General features: G+C 41.1%; 1 protein-coding gene across 12 annotated transcripts in view; it reads right to left on the bottom strand.

The window, feature by feature from the left end:
* pmfbp1 (polyamine modulated factor 1 binding protein 1) overlaps positions 1-21197 on the bottom strand; it is a 177476-nt gene that overhangs the window by 26226 nt on the left and 130053 nt on the right. For 11 of the 12 annotated variants that reach the window (XM_083558353.1, XM_083558350.1, XM_083558354.1 and 8 more), the window contains 8 exons: positions 19082-19261; positions 17761-17853; positions 17032-17178; positions 16745-16828; positions 11768-11935; positions 1099-1311; positions 595-825; positions 89-319 (listed from right to left, as the gene is read on the bottom strand). In XM_083558353.1, coding sequence (XP_083414479.1) covers positions 89-319; positions 595-825; positions 1099-1311; positions 11768-11935; positions 16745-16828; positions 17032-17178; positions 17761-17853; positions 19082-19261 — 1347 coding nt within the window. The remainder of the gene's footprint in view (positions 1-88; positions 320-594; positions 826-1098; positions 1312-11767; positions 11936-16744; positions 16829-17031; positions 17179-17760; positions 17854-19081; positions 19262-21197) is intronic. The other variant, XM_083558360.1, reaches the window with a different exon arrangement.

Genomic DNA, 21197 nt, shown 5'->3' with positions numbered 1-21197 from the left:
CACACACACATTTTTTAACTGGCATACTGGCTCATGCAATACAAAATCCAACCCCAACAAATAGCAATCACAAGGTCTATATTCTGACCTGACTGTGCAGGGTTTTCATGTTGTCTCGGAGTGCGTCAATGACCAGTTCACACTCTTGTGTGTGGGCGTGGCTTATCTCCAGCTCCCGCTGCGTGTCTCTCAATCGCCTACTCAAAGTGGTCAGGGCCTCGTCTCCGCTCTCCAGCTGAGCACAGCGCGCCTCCACATCGCCCCGTAGAGCCACGATCTCCGCCTGCAGACGAACCACCTGCTCCTCCCTCTCGACCATCTGAACACACACACACACGCACACATTATATATACACGCATACACAGGCACACACTCCTGAAACATCACTAGACTGAAGGTTATCCTTTATATAAATAAATTCAAATATAATTTCAACAGAGTGAAAAGAAAACTGCACTGAAATTCATAAAAAAATCACACATTTCTACATTGTGTCTAGATAGTTCTGATTAGGGAGCTGAGGGCTTTGTGCTGTTTTATGCTCTGTCTCATTTTTCAACTTTCAGCTAAAGTACACAGAGACTTTAAAACACCTGAGCTCTGCTCTGCCTGTGGTCCTCCTCGTGGCTCTGCAGCATGCTCTCCAGCTCTGAGATCCTGCTCACACAAGTCTGGTATTTCTGCTTGTGAAGCTGCACAGATTCGCCGAGCGTCTGCATTCGGTCCTCTGCGTCCGAAACCTGCCTACGAGCCTCGAGGAGATCGGCCTTCAGCCGAGTCAGCTCCGAGTCCTGAGTGCGCAGAGCGGCTTCCTTCCGGGAGACCTGGAAACACACAGCGCACATTCGCAACTCAATTAAAACACAACAGAAAAGCTTGCACTCTTTCACACAGGTAATCTAGTTTATTTGAAATTGTGTATCAGTGTTATGTGGGGTTTCACTGTGTTTTCATGTGTACAATATTCAGCTCGTTTCAATGAAGCTCTGATGAAGAATGAAAAATGAGCATCAGGATCTATCTGACTGCCTAAAAAATAGACCATGTAGATAGTGTATGGAAAGACAAAACAACCACTAGTCGTGTAAGAGGTTCACCTCGTCCTCTGTGTCCCTCTGCGCCAACTTCAGCTTTCTGTGCAAACCCTCCACAGTGGCTTTGTGCTGATGGAGGCGCCTCTGCTCCTCATGCAGCTCGCTCCTCAGGCCCTGCACCTCCTTCTCCCGGCTCTCCCTTTGGACCTGTGCCTCCTGCTGCCACTGCTGCACCTCAGCGCTAAGTTTGCACAGCTCATCCTGCCTGCTCTCACACTGAAATGCAGCAAACAGAGTTTTGTTTATAAACTAGCAGCACTGAAGAATGCACGCATGAACATTACCAGTAAACTAACATTCTCCGAACATATCATAACGTGTTACAGCCAGCAGTTTGTTTATTTTGCTTGAATCTGAGCATGTACACCAATCAGGCAAAATATAATGACCTTATAACATAATGAGCGGTGAAGAGAATAACACTGATCAGGGTCAAATTGTGATGACTAGATGACTGCATCAGAGCATCTTCAAAACTGCAGCTCTTCTGGGGTGTTCCCAGTCTGTAGTGGTCAGAATCTATCAAAAGGCTTCCAAGGCTCATTGATGCATGTGGGGAGCGTAGGCTGACCCGTGTGTTCTGACCCAACAGACGAGCTTCTGTAGCTCAAATTGCTAAGGGAGTTAATACTGTTAATGCTCAACAGGTCAGGATTGTTTTGGCAGCAAAAGGAGGACCAAGTCATATTAGGCAGGTGGTCATAATGTTATGCCTAATTGCTTTCATTTGAACTGTACAGTCAAGACACACAAATTCTCTTCACATTCTATACAAACAACTACACTAGCCAGAGTTGGGAGCACAGTAGCAAGAACAGGTGTGACAGATTTAGAAATGGACTGTCGAAATTCCAGCAATGTTAATATTAAAATTTTCGCATGTGTGTATATTTATTTTGGATAGCGCTACACCAATGGAGATTCGGTGTACATGTAAACAGTTTATTCCGAGTCTGGGTTTGAAATGAGTTCTTTCGGACGGACCAAAATGTACGGCGTGTAATCACAGCGACAGATAAGCGTGTGGAAGAGGGAGCTGCAAATCCCGCTCGCGCCGGGAATGACAGCAGCTCGGCATTATGTTATTAGACTCCGGAGTGTAATATGCAAGATGAGATCTTTTTTTTTTCTTTTCACCTGCTGATGATGCTTTACAAAAGTAAGAAGCGGTGGAACAGCTGTCTCGTCAGGGAAAAGTAATAAATCACACCGGCTTGCTTAAAACATACAAACCCCCATACACACCACACATACATTCATACGCACACGCAATATAGTGGCTTTAAATGATATATTCAGCCTGGCATCCCCTCGACATGGTGTTGTAAAGAGAGAGAGAGAGAGAGAGAGAGAGAGAGAGAGAGGGAGGGCAGATTGGTCTGTATTTATCTTGCAAGCGTCATTATGAGCGCTGCACTAATTGTGTTGTTTTAAAAGAGTGAAATCCGATAATGACACCATTAGTGACTTGGCTGCTGCAATGTCTCTCAGGGGCCGACGTTGAGAGGATGATATAAGAGAGAGAGAAAGAGAGAAAAAGAGAGAGAGAGAGCGAGAGAGAGAGAGAGAGAGAGATTGTATGTGTGTGCTGGGACTTCACTGAGAAAGAAAAAATAAAGAGAAGAATGCGGGAGCAGGAGCACAAAATAACTGAAATAAGAGGCGAGAGAATAAGCAGAGATGAGGAGAAAGACTGCGTGAATGTTCCCTGTGGATGAAAGCGGAGAGAGAGAAAAAGATAGAGAGACAGATGGAGTGGAAGACAGACGGATAGAGAGTCTAATCAATATTACACTCATGGCTGCATACATTACCGCATCAATCAGTGCTAAGCTGCGGTGTAATTTTCTAACTCCCCTATTTCTCTCCCAACCTCATCACATAGACAGACAACACCCCATGGCTATTTCTGATGAGTTTCAGTGGCTAAGAGAGAGAGAGAGAGAGAGAGAGAGAGAGAGAGAATGAAGAAAAAGAGAAAGCTGTTTATGGAGCTCTCGCTTTCTCTCCTTCTCTCTTTCCAACACTGATTAATTTCCAAACTCGGCCGGCAGTGCCATTAGCATAAAATTTCTATGGATCAAGCCCCTGCAATGAAACTCCTTCATCAAGTCGCTTGTCAAACATAAAAATTTCAAATCTCATTTTGTTTCTAATATCATTTTCATACTGACACGACCAAAAGGGGTGTGTGTGTATGTGTGTGTGTGTGTGCACAGAGGAAACGGATTGGACAGAAATGGGTTGCTCACAGGCAACGCACAAACTGAGTTATCAAACTAAATTAAAAGGGCTGTGAGCTGCTTTGCAAGTGTCAAGTGTTAAATGGGTCGACTTTTTTCTGACGGCCAGAAATAGGAATTGACTTGGAGTCCGGCTGCTCGACATGAAGCTTCTTTATGCTCTTTCAGATAAAGAAGTCCCTCACTCATCCTTTTTGCATAATGCTTTAACCAAAACACACACACACACACACACACACACACACACACACTCCTCCCTCTACAGCACTGAGCAGTAGTATTTTTGCAGATATTTGTTTGTACAAATCTGCAGTATGTTCTAATCTCATTTAGCTCAATTTCCAAATAAAATTAAAATAAGCAGTTTGACCAGATAAAAGTGTTTAATTATTTATTTATTTATTTTTATTTATTTATTAAACAGTCAAAATCTAGGCTACATGCTTTCAGTCTGTAACGAGTCAGGAATCCTTTCTGGACTGAATGCAAGAGGAGAATATAATGATTTTAGCCATGATAACTGATGAATCTGACAGTAAGAGTTTATTTCTGTGATTGGACTGAAGATAGAATTGGTGTAAACCAGATGATGCTGAGCGAGTCTGTAGACCTCTCTGTTAAACATGTTCAAACAGAGAGATTTTAAGAACCATGCTGCTGCTGCTGCAATAGGTGGAGTAGGAGTGGTCACATGTTGCAGATCTTTACAGGTGGTTCTGGGGAGGCGAAGGGTGGAACAAAAGGCTAATTTAGTCAGAATATAAAAACCAGTCAGTACATGGAAAAAATAAACAGTTATGCATTGGATTTGGACTGGGAAAACTTGACATGAGGCAGGAATTCTTCTTCTTCTTCTTTCGGCTGCTCCCATTAGGGGTCGCCACAGCGGATCATCCGTCTCCATACCACCCTGTCCTCTACATCTGCCTCTTTCACACCAACTACCTGCATGTCTTCCCTCACCACATCCATGAACCTCCTCCTTGGCCTTCCTCTTTTCCTCCTACCTGGTGGCTCCATCTTCAGCATTTTTCTACCAATATAATTCATGTCCCTTCTCTGCACATGTCCAAACCATCTCAATCTCGCCTCCCTCACCTTGTCACCAAAACATCCTACATGTGCTGTCCCTCTAATAAACTCATTTCTAATCTTGTCCATCCTCGTCACTCCCAACGAAAACCTTAACATCTTCAGCTCTGCTACCTCCAGCTCCACTTCCTGTCTTTTACTCAATGCCACTGTCTCTAATCCATACAACATCGCAGGTCTCACCACAGTCCTATAAACTTTCCCTTTTATTCTTGCAGATACCCTACTATCACAAATCACTCCTGTCACTCTTCTCCACCCACTCCACCCTGCCTGCACTCTTTTCTTTACTTCTCTAACACACTCTCCATTACTTTGCACTGTTGACCCCAGGTACCTGAACTCCTCCACCTTCTCCACCTCTTCTCCCTGCAACCGCACCACTCCACTGCCCTCCCTCTCATTCACACACATGTACTCTGTCTTACTCCTACTGACTTTCATTCCCCTTCTCTCCAACGCATATCTCCACCTCTCCAGGCTCTTCTCAACCTGCTCTCTACTCTCACCACAAATCACAATATCATCTGCAAACATCATAGTCCAGGGAGACTCCTGTCTGACCTCGTCCGTCAACCTGTCCATCACCACTGCAAACAGAAAAGGGCTCAGGGCCGATCCTTGATGCAGTCCAACCTTCACCCTGAACCAGTCTGTCGTACCTACTGCACACTTCACTGCCGTCACACTGTCCTCATACATGTCCTGCACCACCCTCACATACTTCTCTGACACACCTGACTTCCTCATACAATACCACAACTCCTCTCTCGGCACCCTGTCGTACGCTTTCTCTAAATCCACAAATACACAATGCAGCTCCTTCTGTCCTTCTCTATACTTCTCCATCAACATCCTCAAAGCAAATAAGGCATCTGTTGTGCTCTTCCTCGGTATGAAACCATACTGTTGCTCACAGATGGTCACCTCTTCTCTCAGCCTGGCTTCCACTACTCTTTCCCATAACTTCATGGTGTGACTGATCAACTTAATTCCCCTGTAGTTACTGCAGGTCTGCACATCTCCTTTATGCTTAAAGATCGGTACCAGCACACTCCTTCTCCATTCCTCAGGCATCCTCTCCCCTTCCAGAATCCTGTCAAACAATCTGGTTAAAAACTCCACTGCCATCTCTCCTAAACATCTCCACGCTTCTACCGGTATGTCATCTGGTCCAACCGACTTTCCATTCTACATCCTCTTAATCGCTGCTCTCACTTCCACCTTACTAATCCTATCTACATCCTGCTTCACCAACTCCACATCCTCCAACCTTCTCTCTCTCTGATTTTCCTCATTCATCAGCTGCTCAAAATATTCCCTCCATCTTCTCAACACACTCTCCTCATTAGTCAACACATTTCCCTCTCCATCCTTTATTGCTCTAACTTGCAGTACATCCTTCCCAGCTCGGTCCCTCTGCCTGGCCAATCGGTATAAATCCTTTTCTCCTTCCTTAGTGTCCAACCTCTTATACAGCTCCTCATGTGCCTTTTCCTTGGCTTTCGCCACATCCCTTTTTACCTGCTGCCGCATCTCCTTGTACTCCTGCCTACTTTTCTCATCACTCTGTCGATCCCACTTCTGTTTTGCCAACCTCTTTCCCCTAATGCTCTCCTGCACTTCCTCATTCCACCACCACGTCTCCTTGTCTTGCTTTCTATTTCCAGATGTCACACCAAGTACTTTTCTAGCTGCCTCCCTCATCACTCCTGCAGTAGTTGCCCAATCATCCGGCACCTCTTCACCACCACCAAGCCCCTGTCTGACCTCTTCCCTGAACCTCACACTACACTCTTCCTCCTTCAGTTTCCACCATCTTATTCTTCTTTCAATCCTTACTTTCCTCCTCTTCTTCTTCGCCTCCAAAACCATCCTACAGACCACCATCCGATGCTGTCTAGCTACACTGTCCCCCGCCAACACCTTACAGTCTCCAATCTCCTTCAGGTTGCATCTCCTACACAGAACATAGTCCACCTGTGTGCACCTTCCTCCACTCTTATACGTCACCCTATGATCCTCCTTCTTCTTAAAATACGTGTTCACCACTGCCATTTCCATCCTTTTAGCAAAATCTACCACCATCTGCCCTTCCACATTCCTCTCCTTAAAACCATACCTACCCATCACCTCCTCATCACCTCTGTTCCCTTCACCTACATGCCCATTAAAGTCTGCCCCAATCACCAATCGTTCTTTCCTAGGTACACCATCTACCACTTCATCTAATTCACTCCAGAATCTTTCTTTCTCCTCCATCTCACAGCCAACTTGTGGAGCATAGGCACTGATGACATTTATCATCATCCCTTCAACCTCCACCTTCACGATCATCACCCTATCAGAAACTCTCTTCACCTCCACTACACTCTTACTGTACTCTTCCTTCAGAATCACCCCTACACCATTTCTCTTTCCATCCACACCATGATAAAACAGTTTAAACCCACCTCCAATGTTCCTGGCCTTACTCCCTTTCCACTTGGTCTCCTGAACACACAACATATCTACCTTTCTCCTCTCCATCATATCAGCTATCTCTCTCCCTTTGCCAGTCATAGTACCAACATTTAAAGTACCAACCCGAACCTCTACTCTCCTACACTGCTCCTTTTCCTGCCGTCTCTGTAGACGTCTTCCTCCTCTCCTTCTCCTCCTTCGGCCAACAGTAGCCCAATTTCCACCGGTACCCTGTCGGCTAACGATACCTGTGGCGGTCGTTGTTAACCCGGGCCTCGACCGATCCGGTATGAAATTCTCATTTGTGATCCGCATATTTGATTTGGCACATGTTTTATGCTGGATGCCCTTCCTAACGCAACCCTCCCCATTTACCCGGGCTTGGGACCGGCACTAAGAGTGCACTGGCTTGTGCCCCCCTAATGGCTGGGTTGACATGAGGCAGGAATACACTGTGAAAAAGAAACCATTTCTTCACAACAGCACGCCAATTTACACCCACAAGCCACTAAGAGCTGTGAACTTAGTGGTGGACGAAGTACACAAACCATGTACTTGAGTGAAAGTAGAGATACACTTGATAAAATATTACTCCAGTAAAAGTGCTCCCTTTACAATTTTACTTAATTAAAATACAAAAATATTTGCCTTTAAATGTACGTAAGTATCCAAAGTACTATGTTTTTTATGGCTATAATGTCCTATTGTAGCCATAATAAAAAAGTACACTGGTCGTTCTAAGACCCCCCACGGGGTCCGAAAAGTCCAAATTATAGTAGCGCCCCCGCGTCTATAATTTAGTATGGTACCTTAGTGAATTCATCTAGACATATCACTTTAATACAATAACGTGTTTTTAAAAAATGTCTTTTCTTTCGTTCCTGAACATTCGTTCCCGCAAATTTTTAAATAATCCGTAACTTGCTGTTAATTAGGTTACAAATATGACCCTGGGTCCTTGAGAAAGGCCATTAACCCTCAACTGCTCAGTTGTAAGTTCCTCTGCATAAGGGCATCTTCCAAATGCAATAAATGTAAATGTAAAAAAAGAAATGAGAATGCACTTTGACCATTAACAATGAAAAGTAAATAAAATGCAGGAAACTTAAGGTGGAAATGTTAGATTTTGTTGTATGGTTGCATTCAAAACATCTCACACTTGCCAAAACCTCCTACCATTATGAACACAATTTACATAACTTTATACACACACACACACACACACACACACACACACACACACACACACACACACACACACACACACACACACACACACACACACACACACACACACACACACCCTAAAGTCATTAATTATGAAAAATAGCACTGCTCTGTAGGAGGGGTCCATTGTTTGGATTTAATAAGGACACGGAATCGATGCGATTGAATCAATCTTCCCTAATTAAAAAAGCGCTATATTGTGAACCGATCAAGGTGCATAAACGAGATTAAAATTAATGAAGGAACTGAGCCACAAGCTACAGCACCTAATTAAATGAGGCTAATTGGAATTCCATGGCGATGTGTGCTTCGCTGATGCTGCGAACATGCGAGTGTAGAGGTGGTCTGCTCCCAGGAGATCTGTCCAAATGTAAATATATTAATATTCACACAAATACACACACACACACACACACACACACACACACACACACACACACGACCAAATACCAACCTAAAAATGCACTACTGTTTTAATAAAGACTTAGGAACTTGTTAATAATCTTTTATATCTACATATTATGTAGATATCGCTCCCTGAGATCCCAAAACTCTGGGCTTCTAGTAGTTCCTAGAATAGCAAAGTCCACTAAAGGTGGTAGAGCGTTTTCACATTTAGCTCCTAAAGTCTGGAATAGTCTTCCTGACAGTGTTCGGGGCTCAGACACACTTACCCAGTTTAAGTGCAGATTAAAAACATATCTTTTTATCAAAGCCTACACATAACACACATCACACACATCACATCATAACCTTGTGCTCCAGAACATCTGATCACATGCACATTATCAACTTGTGCTGTTAATATCATGAACAGCAGCTACGCTAATTCCTCTCCACTGCTTCTCTTTCTCTCCCCATCCCGACTGGAGCTGGCTTCCTGAGGTTTGGCCAGCTCCAGTCACGTCCCTCCTCATGAAGATTATGGACTTTAAAGAAGTAGATGACAAACTCGCAAACATCCTGCACCATCTAGAGACGTACCAGTGCCAATTGGATCCCACTGCATGTGTGGAGTTTGACATTGGACTTCCTGAAGTGTTTAAAGGCTCTGGCATGAAGAAGCTGATGCTGGATCTGTGATGATCACAAATGTTGAGCTCAGTAGCTCCTACTTTTATACCAAAGACTGTTGAAAGAACATTTACTTATAATCTTATACTCCAGTGCTCATGTTAGTTCTCACTCTCCAGTGTTCTGTATTGTTGAAAGATTTATGATCAAACTCTTGATGTCACCCAAATGAGGATGGGTTCCCCTTTTGAGTCTGGTTCCTCTCAAGGTTTCTTCCTCATTACATTCCTTGCCACAGTCGCCATGGCTTGCTCATCAGGGATAAATTTACACCATTCACCTTGACTGTTGATTTCTGTAAAGCTGCTTTGAGACAATGTCTGTTGTGAAAAGCGCTATTGAAATAAACTTGACTTGACTTGACTTGATATTATCTGTATATACTGTACACTGTCTATTATACACGTCTAAATTGGTACTGTTCTATATATAAAGTGCACAACTTACTTATAATGTAAACAACTTACTAATTTACTAGTCTAATTCTTCCATATATTCATTTTTATACATATTACAGCAGTTCAATTACAACATAATGTATAAATACTAAGACAGAATTGTGGTAAAACGTAAAACTTGAAGCATTACTTGAACAACAATGAAACATTACATTAAAATGGCTTTATCCACACCTTCTAATACAAGTGTTTAATATAAATTCATTACAGGTCGTTTCTGAGTTATGATGGTTCGACTTACGAATTTTTTACTCCGCTAAAGACGACGATAGGGAGACAACAAAATTGCAAAGACATTGTAATTTACGTGCGGCAAGCAAACGTAGCAGCGGATATGCGGTACGATATGTTGGGACTCTGCCAGGATGTACACATCTCCTGCCTTGTGAGATGCCTGACTCTCTCACCAGTGGTCAAAAGAGTTCAGTTGTCTCAGTGTTAGAGCTTGTATTTTTTTTTTAAGTCCAATTTTAGTTCTTCTCTCTCTCTTTTTTATCGTTGTCGGTGGACACGGAAACAGAGCTCCACCTTCCAATTCCGAACCGGTGCTCGTCCATGCGACTGCTGCCACATATATATATATACCGTATAGTTTTACATTACGATAGTATAAATTGCTCTGCTTTGATAAGACCTCTAGGTAGGCTAGGCCATGGCTCTACGTATAATATTTTAAATTTACGATGGGGTCATCGTAACATCTTCGTCGTAAGTCGGCGACTACCTGTATACACTTTATAGATAAAAGTACTGGAACATCTAGAATTACACTAATAGTGACTGTAATAACATCACATTCTAAATACTTAGATATAAATATGGAGTTGGTCGTCCCCACCCTCTGCACATATAACAGCTTTTACTCTTCTGGGAAGGCTATCCACAACATTTTGGAGTGTTTCTTTTGGAATGTTTGTCAATTCATTCCATAGAGCTTTCTGAGGTCAGGCACTGATGTTGGATGAGAAGTCCCAGCTCGCAAGCTCCATCCCAGTTTTTTTACACCAAACTCTTCCAACCATGGCTTTGTGGACTTTGCTTTTGCACTGAGGCACAGTCATGCTGGATACAAAAGGGCCCCCACCAAACTGTTCCCACAAAGTGGAAGGCATAGCATTGTCCAAAATCTCTTGGTGTGCTGAAGCATAAAGATTTCCCTTTATTGAAGGTAAAGCTAAAGCTAAAGCTAGCCCAACCCCTAAATAAACAACAACAACCCTGTACCAATAACCCCTATTTACAATCTTTACAGCTGGAACAATGCAGTTAGGCAGTTAACGTTCACCAGACCCAGACTCAACCAGACTGCCAAACAGAGAAGCATGATGAGTCCAGTGGCAGAGTGCTTTAAACCACTTCATCAGACACTTGGCGTTGTGCTGGACTGTATTTAATATAAACAGTCTGCTACAATGGTTTAAGACAGTAGTTTGAATGAATGTAGTTTAGCATTTAGGCACCCATCACTGAACCTCAACAATTTTTGTTGATTTGCACTTTGTATATGCAGACTTCATGGCTAGGAGCTGGAATGTGTACTCCCGTGTAAATGGGTCTGATTGAAACACCAACAACATGTTATGAACTTTTTTGTTTGTTTTTGCACCAGCAACTGACTGATTTGTTTTTTTCCTCCGCTGAGGCAGACATTAGCTTTCGCTTTCTGTATTTATTGTATTATAAAATGTGTATGCCATATACACTGCATTAAGTGCTCTCTGATGAACGGGATGAGATCACTACTGCCCGAGTGATATAAAAAGAAAATTACGGAAATGTTCATGAGCACAACGTATTAATGAGCAGCAAAATGATAACCCTATTATAACGCTCGCTTGCAAAAAAGAATCCATCATCTTGACAACGCAAATAGAGTGTATGTGCGTCTTTTGAAAATAAAATGAAGATGGAAAGTTGCAGTGACGAATCAGGAAATTGTAAGAGTGTATTATTAATTTAACAGTTTTTTTTTTTTTTTTTTTTGCTCAGCCAGTGGACTGTTTTGTAACACAGCACCTTTTCATTGTTATATTGCTGCGTAGTCATCCAGAACATGGAAAACATCATGGTGTAAAAGAAAAAGTCAATAATAAGGTGATGTACTGGTGTTCTCACCTGTGTATGAAGATTTTCTTGTTCTATCTGAAGCTGAACATTTTTGCGTTGTTCCTCCTCGAGTGTCTCCTCCCTCTGATTCAGGAGCTTCTGCAATCTTCTTACATCCTCCTCCAAATTCATGACCTCCTCAGCTTTAGATTTCACCTCCTGAACCTGGCCTTCAAGCTACAGACACACAACACACACACATGCAATTTGTTAATCTTTCAGGATTTAAATGACACGTTGAAAAAACAAACAAAAAAACAAATAACAAACAGACACAAAGAATACAAGCTATTGAATAAAACAGGGGAGGATCCACAGGGGGGGCCACGGGGTGGTAAATGCTAACAAAAAGCATTGCCACCCCATCTGCCACCCCAGCACAGATATCCCAGTGTATACAATCTGATGTATATATTAATATATTCATAATCAAATATAATAACTTTTATGTGGTTACATAAAAAGATATACCAATTCTTATAGGTATATACCAAATATACTAGTAATTCGTCGCTCTGGACAAGGGAGTCTGCTAAATGCTGCAAATGTAAATGTAAATATACCAGTAAATAATGGAAACAAATCTCGTCTTTCCATTAAAGCATAGTTTAACCAAACGACTCCTATGAACTGCTTCGTTTTAGTGAATGAAACACATTCAGTGCAACTATCCTGATCACTGATTACAAATGACTCTGCAAACAAATCTGGCTCTTTTAACAAATCAAAGCATTTGTGTGTGTATGTATATATATATATATATATATATATATATATATATATATATATATATATATATATATATATATATATATATATATATATACAGTGAGGAAAATAAGTATTTGAACACGCTGCTATTTTGCAAGTTCTCCCACTTAGAAATCATGGAGGGGTCTGAAATTGTCATCGTAGGTGCATGTCCACTGTGAGAGACATAATCTAAAAAAAAAATCCAGAAATTACAATATATAATTTTTAAACTGTTTATTTGTTTGATACAGCTGCAAATAAGTATTTGAACACCTGTCTGTCAGCTACAATTCTGACCCTCAAAGACCTGTTAGTCTGCCTTTAAAATGTCCACCTCCACTACATTTATTATCCTAAATTAGATGCACCTGTTTGAGGTCGTTAGCTGCATAAAGACACCTGTCCACCCCATACAATCAGTAAGAATCCAACTACTAACATGGCCACTGTTGGAGCAATCGTTAGAAAATGGAAGAAGCTAAACATGACTGTCAATCTCCCTCGGACTGGGGCTCCATGCAAGATCTCACCTCGTGGGGTCTCAATGATTCTAAGGAAGGTGAGAAATCAGCCCAGAACTACACGGGAGGAGCTGGTCAATGACCTGAAAAGAGCTGGGACCACCGTTTCCAAGGTTACTGTTGGTAATACACTAAAACGTCATGGTTTGAAATCATGCATGGCACGGAAGGTTCCTCTGCTTAAACCAGCACATGTCCAGGTCTTAAGTTTGCCAATGACCATTTGGATGATCCAGAGGAGTCATGGGAGAAAGTCATGTGGTCAGATGAGACCAAAATAGAACTTTTGGGTCATAATTCCACTAAACGTGTTTGGAGGAAGAAGAATGATGAGTACCATCCCAAGTACACCATCCCTACTGTGAAGCATGGGGGTGTTAGCATCATGCTTTGGGGGTGTTTTTCTTCACATGGGACAGGGCGACTGCACTGTATTAAGGAGAGGATGACCGGGGCCATGTATTGCGAGACTTCCCTCAGTTAGAGCATTGAAGATGGGTCGAGGCTGGGTCTTCTAACATGACAATGACCCGAAGCACACAGCCAGGATAACCAAGGAGTGGCTCTGTAAGAAGCATATCAAGGTTCTGGTGTGGCCTAGCCAGTCTCCAGACCTAAACCCAATAGAGAATCTTTGGAGGGAGCTGAAACTCCGTGTTTCTCAGCGACAGGCCAGAAACCTGACTGATCTAGAGAAGATCTATGTGGAGGAGTGGGCCAGAATTCCTCCTGCAGTGTGTACAAACCTGGTGAAAAACTACAGGAAACGTTTGACCTCTGTAATTGCAAACAAAGGCTCCTGTACCAAATATTAACATTGACTTTCTCAGGTGTTCAAATACTTATTTGCAGCTGTATCATACAAATAAATAGTTACAAAATCATACATTGTGATTTCTAGATTTTTTTTTTTTAGATTATGTCTCTCACAGTGGACATGCACCTACGATGACAATTTCAGACCCCTCCATAATTTCTAAGTGGGAGAACTTGCAAAATAGCAGGGTGTTCAAATACTTATTTTCCTCACTGTATATATATATATATATATATATATATATATATATATATATATATATATATATATATATATATATATATATATATAATATATTCACACATACATGGCATAGAATTAAACTCACTACAGGTTTGTATAGAACTCTAGAAACAGAAGTTAAATATACCTTTTCATCTAATTTCATTTATGGTCTTTCCAAACAAGATCCAGGTCAAGTCAATCACATATCAGTCTTTTTAAAATGTTTATAGACCAATATAAAAATGTGCCATGCAATGATGCTTCAGTGTTGCCACTCCTCACAAGTCCCATGCCACACCCTTGCCACCCCATAAAAGATTTATTAGATCCGCTCCTAAATAAGAAACAGTCATATATTAGAGCAAGCTGATACACACAGATCCATTTGTTTGCATCTGTTTGTCAGCTTGCTCTAATACATTACTGTTTCTATAGCAACAGGTCATTCACAGGACTTCTATTCCGGATGCTCCTCATAAAATGATAAGAATGGTGTCAGTAAGGAAGGAGTCTCCAGTTTCAGTACTTTATAATAGCCAGAGGCAAAGCTACCACGTTTCTGTAGTTGGCAAACTGATGCTGTGTAATATAATACTTGTGTTATAGAAAAACGATGATTTCACACACAAACCAAACAATGACAAATTTCCTATAACATCAAGACATGGAGTGTTTGATTCCTCATAAATGTCCAATCCTGTATTATACGACTTTCATGGTGAATGAAACCAAAGTCCGTTAACGCATGGAGATCATTCATGACAAACGTATGACGCTAATTGTCATGTATTTGAACAATAATTCCAAAACACTCCTCACTCAAAGCAAACTCAGAGCAGACTCTTCTCTTTGAAACTGTGAAAACCAGACAAACAGAAAGAAGAACGAATATTAAATGGAACGTATTTCTGCACGTACACACACTCACAAAGAACCTTTAATGTTCTCCGAGCTGTGATCACTTTGCAGAATTAATTATGGCATGTGTGTACGCAAGTGTGAAATTACACAGAATTCCAAAGCGTGTAATTACAGGCAACACAGTAAGCAAACAATGGGCTGTAAAAGCAGGCGAGCATGCGAGAATGAGGAGGGGGTGTGGGGGGGGGGGATTTATCAGTGATCAAAGCCCATTGTGGACCTGCGTGGTGAGCTGAGGAGCTGCGTTCATCCCGGAGCCGTCCTTCTTCACTGTAATTTCACCGCAACATTCTCTGAAGTGTCTTTCCTGTTTCTTGTGGTGCAAAGTTTTTAAAAGGAGCACAAAGGAAGAAAGAAATAAACGAGTACACCCCCCTCCCCAACACATGCACTCTTTCTTTCGCTTGCTCTCCCCCTCCATTTGGTTCTATCTTCATCTTTAGATTAAAAAGATGTCTCCCTGTGAGTCTCAGAAAATCTTACATAAAGAAATGACTAACTAGTTTGATGCCCTCCTTCCCTTCATGCCGGAGTGAAAAGGGGTGTGTGGAAAAAGGGAGTGAGGGGAGGTGACGGCTGCCCTTCAGCAAAAATGAATTTTCCAATCGCAGTTAGTACTGCCATGAATAAATAAACAAATAAATAATTGAGAGGAGCGACATAAATAAATAACATCACAAACATTTCACCGGAGCTCGAACGCATTCGGCGGATAACTGGAGCTGCATGCTAATGATAAAAAACGAAACATGGGAGCAGCTTCTGTTGTATTATTCAACATTCCATCACCAAAAAATAAGTGTATATATATATATATATATATATATATATATATATATATATATATATATATATATATATATATATATATATATATATATATATATATAAATAAAACTATCAAGATTCAGTAAGCACTGAAGTGACAGGACTGTCTTGTACTCAGACACTCAGGAGAACAGACTAATGACCAGTCAGAAATCTGTGAGGGATTTCTGCTCTGACAAACAGACAGCAGTTACGTCCATGTTTATTCCTCACTGTGCCCTCAATCCTGCCCTTCCTCAGGCCTGTTGAGGCCTCGAAATGCCCCGGAGAGCTTCGGCCTCGTTCTGAAGGAACGATGCATCACCTAGTCATCGCAGTCTTTCACTACACTGCGTGCACAAGCACGGAGAATTTCAAAGCCGTCTCTCTTTCGATCAGACGAGGGGTTTCTCCGCTCTCCCCTGTTTATTTCATGTTCAATTTGCAGCAAGTATTCCTGGAGTGAGGGATAAAATTTATTTTATAGGTTTCTCCTGTTTACACTCTCTCTCTCTCTCTCTCTCTCTCTCTCTCTCTCTCTCTCTCTCTCTCTCTCTCTCAAACCAACAAAGTAAAGAAGAAAAAGACAGAGATGGGAAAATGAGAAAATGGCTAATAACAATGATTTATAATAATCATCACAATTATCATAACAATAATAAAGAAAAGAAATAAGAAAGAGAAAAAAGAAGAGGAAAGAAAGAACAACACCAAGAATATCAAGGAAAGGGAAGAAGAAGATAGAGAAGAACGGAACAAGAAGGAAGAGAAAGTACATCAAATAAAAAGAAACAAACAGAAATAAGAAATATAGAAGAGTAAAGAGCAAAAGGATAAATAAAAAAAAAGAAGACGGAATAAGAACAGAAAAAAGAGGAAGAAGATGTAGAAGATAAAGTAAGAAGGGAAGATGGAATAAGACGAAATTCTTAAACTTGGTACCTCGTCACGTGTGGAGGTCAGACGTTGCTGGGCGGCGCTCAGCTCGGCGGTTAACTTCAGTACGGTGTCGTCCCTACAGGCCACCTACAGTACGCACACATACACACACTCTTCTACTGTACACACTCCTCATTCTGCATGTAATAATATTTAGCTTGAAGCTGAACATGAAGAAAATAATAAGCATCATTAATTAATATGAGTAACGTGAATTAACAACATAAATAACAGTCTTCTGGGGGACTGAATCTAATACTCCAAGCTACAGATGATAGATGTGGTGGTACCTCCTGCTGAGCCGCGTGGTGTTTCTCTGTGAGCAGATGGAGTTGATGGTGCTGCTCTTGCAGCTGAGACACCAGTGTGTCCCTCTGTCCTTCAGCCTGCTGCAGTTCATTCCTCAACCTGGACACTAACGCTTCTTCCTCCACCAGCTACAAGCAAACAAACAAACACACACACAAACACACACACACACACACACACACACACACACACACACACACACACACACACACACACACACACACACACACACACAGGTCAACAGGTGATACCAGGACTGGACTGTTACATATCATAATGGCTTTATAAGTAACAAACATTTACAAAATATTTAAAAAGTAAAAAAGAAGAAGAGGAAAGAGAAAAAAGAAGGCTTAACAGAAGAAAAATAATAATAATAAAACTAAAGAAGAAGAAGGGGAAGAAAATGAAGAAGTGACAGGAGGAAAAAGAAAGTTTAAATCAGGAAAGAGGAAGAAGAAATCTAAAGAAGAGGAATAATAGAGATGTAGGAAAATGAATCTGAAGAAGATGAAGATGAAAAAGTAGAAAGAGGAAGTAGAAGAAATAAATTGGAAGTTTGAAGAAAAAGGAATATATATTAAGTAGGAGAAAAGCAAGAACAGAAAGTAAAAGATGAAGAAGAGAACAATAAGGGGAATCGGAAGAAGAGAGCTGGTGGAGCAGGTGGTGTGGAGCCTAAGAGCAGTTATGTAGGGGAGATAGTGTACCTGTGAGTAGCAGGTGGTGTACTGGTGCTGTAGCTGGTTCAGTTCAGCCTTAAAGTCCACCACTCTTTGCTCCTGTCCTCCTTTCTGAGCCTCCTGATAAAAAAAAAAAAAAGAGCATGGAGTCTGAATGTTTGACAGTTTTCCATCCACCATCCATGCATGCGGATCTAATACATGATTTGGAAGTTGTGAATATTGGGTTGTTAACACTTGCACATAGCTGACGTTGAAAATCTCAGATTAAGATGTAAAAAAAAAAAGGTTCCAAAAATGCAGTTTTAATGCTACATAAACAGATCTTCAGAAAAGCATAGAACTGTTAATGTGGTATATCTTTCACTACAGAAATTTCCACTGTGTAGCATCCCATCTCCTGTCAGTATACATCTGGGAACTGAGGAGACCAGTTGCTGAAGGTTTGGAAGAGTAATATTGTCCTATAGGTGTCTGATACAGGGTTCTAGCTTTATTGTGAATTTTCATTGCCAAATGTTTTGAAATAATGAAAAGTCCAGACTGCAGGCAGGCCAGTTGAGCACCTGGACTCTTCTACTATGAAGCCATACTATTGTAATAGATGCAGTATTTAGTTAGCATTGCCTTGCTCAAATATGCAAGGCCTTCCCCGAAAAAGGCGTTTTATGTATGGAAGCATTTTTTGCTCTAAAACTTGTATATATCATTCAGCTTTGATGGAGACTTCGCAAATGTGCAAGCTGCCCATTCCACAGGCTCTAATGCACTCCCATACCATCTGAGATGTGGCTTTTTGAACTGAGCTCTGATAACAAGCCAGATGATCCCTCTCCTCTTTAGTCTAGAGGACATAGTGTCTATAGCTTCCAAAAATGAATAAACATTTTAATCAGTCTTACTACAGTACGGCTTTCCACTTTGCCTCAGTACATTTTAAATTAGCTTTTGTTCCCAGAGAGGATGGCAGTGTTTCTGGATCATGTTCACGCATACCTTCTTCTTTGTATGATAGAGAGTTAACCTGTGGATGACATGTAACCTGTGGATGACATGACAAACTGTGTTCACAGACAATGATTTCTGGCGGTATAAATGAGCTCATGCAGTCATTTTCATTACAGAATTATGAATCCTAAATGCAGTTCGGTCGGTCGGTCGGTCCAGCTTTATGCGATTTGCAAATCATTGCATTCTGTTTTTATTTACATTTTACACAGTGTCCCAACCTTTTTGGAATTTAAGTTGTACTTTATTAATATAATGTTCAAATTTTTTTTATTTTACAAGTTTCAATTTCATACTCCTTCAAATTGGAACCCGACTTTAAAGTGTGTGATGCTCATACCCATTCTCTGAGCTCTCGATGGCAGCTCTTGAGCTCATCAGTTGCTCTCTGCAATGCATCCTGGTAGGTGAAAAGCTGCTGCTGCAGGACGGATGCTTCCATGTGGCGAGTACGAACTTTCTGTTTTAGAGACTCAGCCTCTAGAACCATAGCTGCTAGTCTGTCCTCGCGCTCGTCAAGCTGTTAGCATGCATTAAAAACATCAATAAACTGGATAAATCGGATTTAATAAAAGTGGACAAATAGACTGAATGTAAACAAAGCACAACACACTGCCAATCAAAACAAAATGAAAATAATCACTTAAAATACAATAAGGAAATGACAAGAGCACAATAGCAGAGTAAGAGCTTCTGTCCATTTTGTTTCCTTAATATATTGTGTGTTTAGTGGCAATTTGTCACTTTAAGGAAATGGCTCAATTTGGCCCGTCTTAATTTAATGGCAAATGGCTAATACAGGCTCTGCTGCTCTGCTGCTCGTTCTGCTGAAATGACCGTAGATTACATATAATTATCTGTTAAACTATCACTCATCCCCCTGGTTCTGCAAGCGCAATAATCCAACGTCCCCTTAAAACATGATGGGAACAGAGTCTCTACTGAAGATTAAATAGCACAACAATCACTCGGCCGCTAATTACCTAGAAAAGCATGGAACGTTAGTAAAAATAGATGCCAAATGCATTAGGTTGGATCGAGGTTCAGCGCAAACACACACACAAACCATATGCTGAATTATTCAAAGTTCTGACATCTAAATGACTTGTTGGCTTCACCGCAAACTCGATTCATGCACTCGATTTTAAGGGGTGATACGAGCACTGAGTGCCGAGTGCCACAGAGACACACTAAAAACAAGCATTACAGTATTTAAATACAGCTTTGATATCTCATGTTATGGCACCTTTGTTATACGGTGTACAGTATGTTCTGCTGCTGCGGATGAGCCGTAAATGTTAGTAAATCTGGTTTAGGTTTTCTTTTCCACTTTAGTCTGTTTCTTCTTCCTTATACATCAACTATTTAAAAGAAACATGTCTGAGGGAGCTTTTATATTTTGTGTGTACTCAAGACCTATTTGGAGGTTGTTTGTAGGTGGGACTGAGCATCTCAGGTTTGCTTTCTTTCCAGTGGATCAATTCAATGTTGCAATACCAGGTGGCACAATATTATAGAAGGGAGGTTTGTCCTTTTGCTGATTTTTATTATTTGACTTAAGTAGCAACACTCAAGAGTTGAAAAACAGTACTTTTTGCGATGCAAAAATGGCGATGTCCCAGTTTCATACCAGCAAAAGAAGGGCCATCTTGATGTTTTTAGTGGCATCACAGTAAATGTGAAAAAACCACAATGCCTGGGTTAATAAAAGTGCTCCAGTTCTAAGAAAGCCCAGTTATATACACATTAATAAGGTGTTTAATTCTTTTGCTGTTTGTTACAACCCTTTCAGCAAACTTGAAATAGGAGATATTGTTACCCCAGTTGAATTAATCACATTACTGGCCGTGGCCTGCAACTGAAACCAGTTTTAAACTGTTGTTTGTAACAGGACCAAGAATTGGTTCTTTTGGCTGCTCAAGGACTTGAAAAAACAGCTTTCGCACTTCACCAAATGTACCAAATTCAAAAGTTGAACTGAAAGCAAGCATAAAATGACAAGGTGAGGTAGGACGCAGGTAGAAAGCTGACAATGTTGTATTTGAAAAAGTATAAATTATACAGTGTGACTTTTTTTGTGGTTCTGGGATCCACATCTTGCAAAAGTCAGCAAATATGAGAAGTACCTGATGTACTCAGCTTCTATAGTTCATGTACAGTATGTACATTTCCCCTATAGACCCTTAGATGGAACTGCTTATGTTCTGGCTCAGCACAAAATCCAAATGAACTAGTAGGAGCTCAGCTCATATACATTTTAACCGAACGCACAGTTGCATCCTGGAGCCTTTTAATGAGCCTCTGTGGCTCCTGACCTCCAGCATCCTCCACTCTCACCCTAATTTATCTTACAACCATGTAGATTTCGCTTGGGCTGTCACAAGAGCTGCCACTCTTCTGGGAAGGCTTTTCATTAGATTTAAAAGTAGATGGAGGTTTGTACTTTCTCCCACTGA

This window comes from Silurus aristotelis (assembly GCF_946808225.1).
Source record: "Silurus aristotelis genome assembly, chromosome: 13".
In the NCBI taxonomy this organism is placed as follows: Eukaryota; Metazoa; Chordata; class Actinopteri; order Siluriformes; family Siluridae; genus Silurus; species Silurus aristotelis.
The sequence above is the reverse complement of the archived record's forward strand: the minus strand, read 5'-3'. Positions and strand labels throughout refer to the sequence as shown.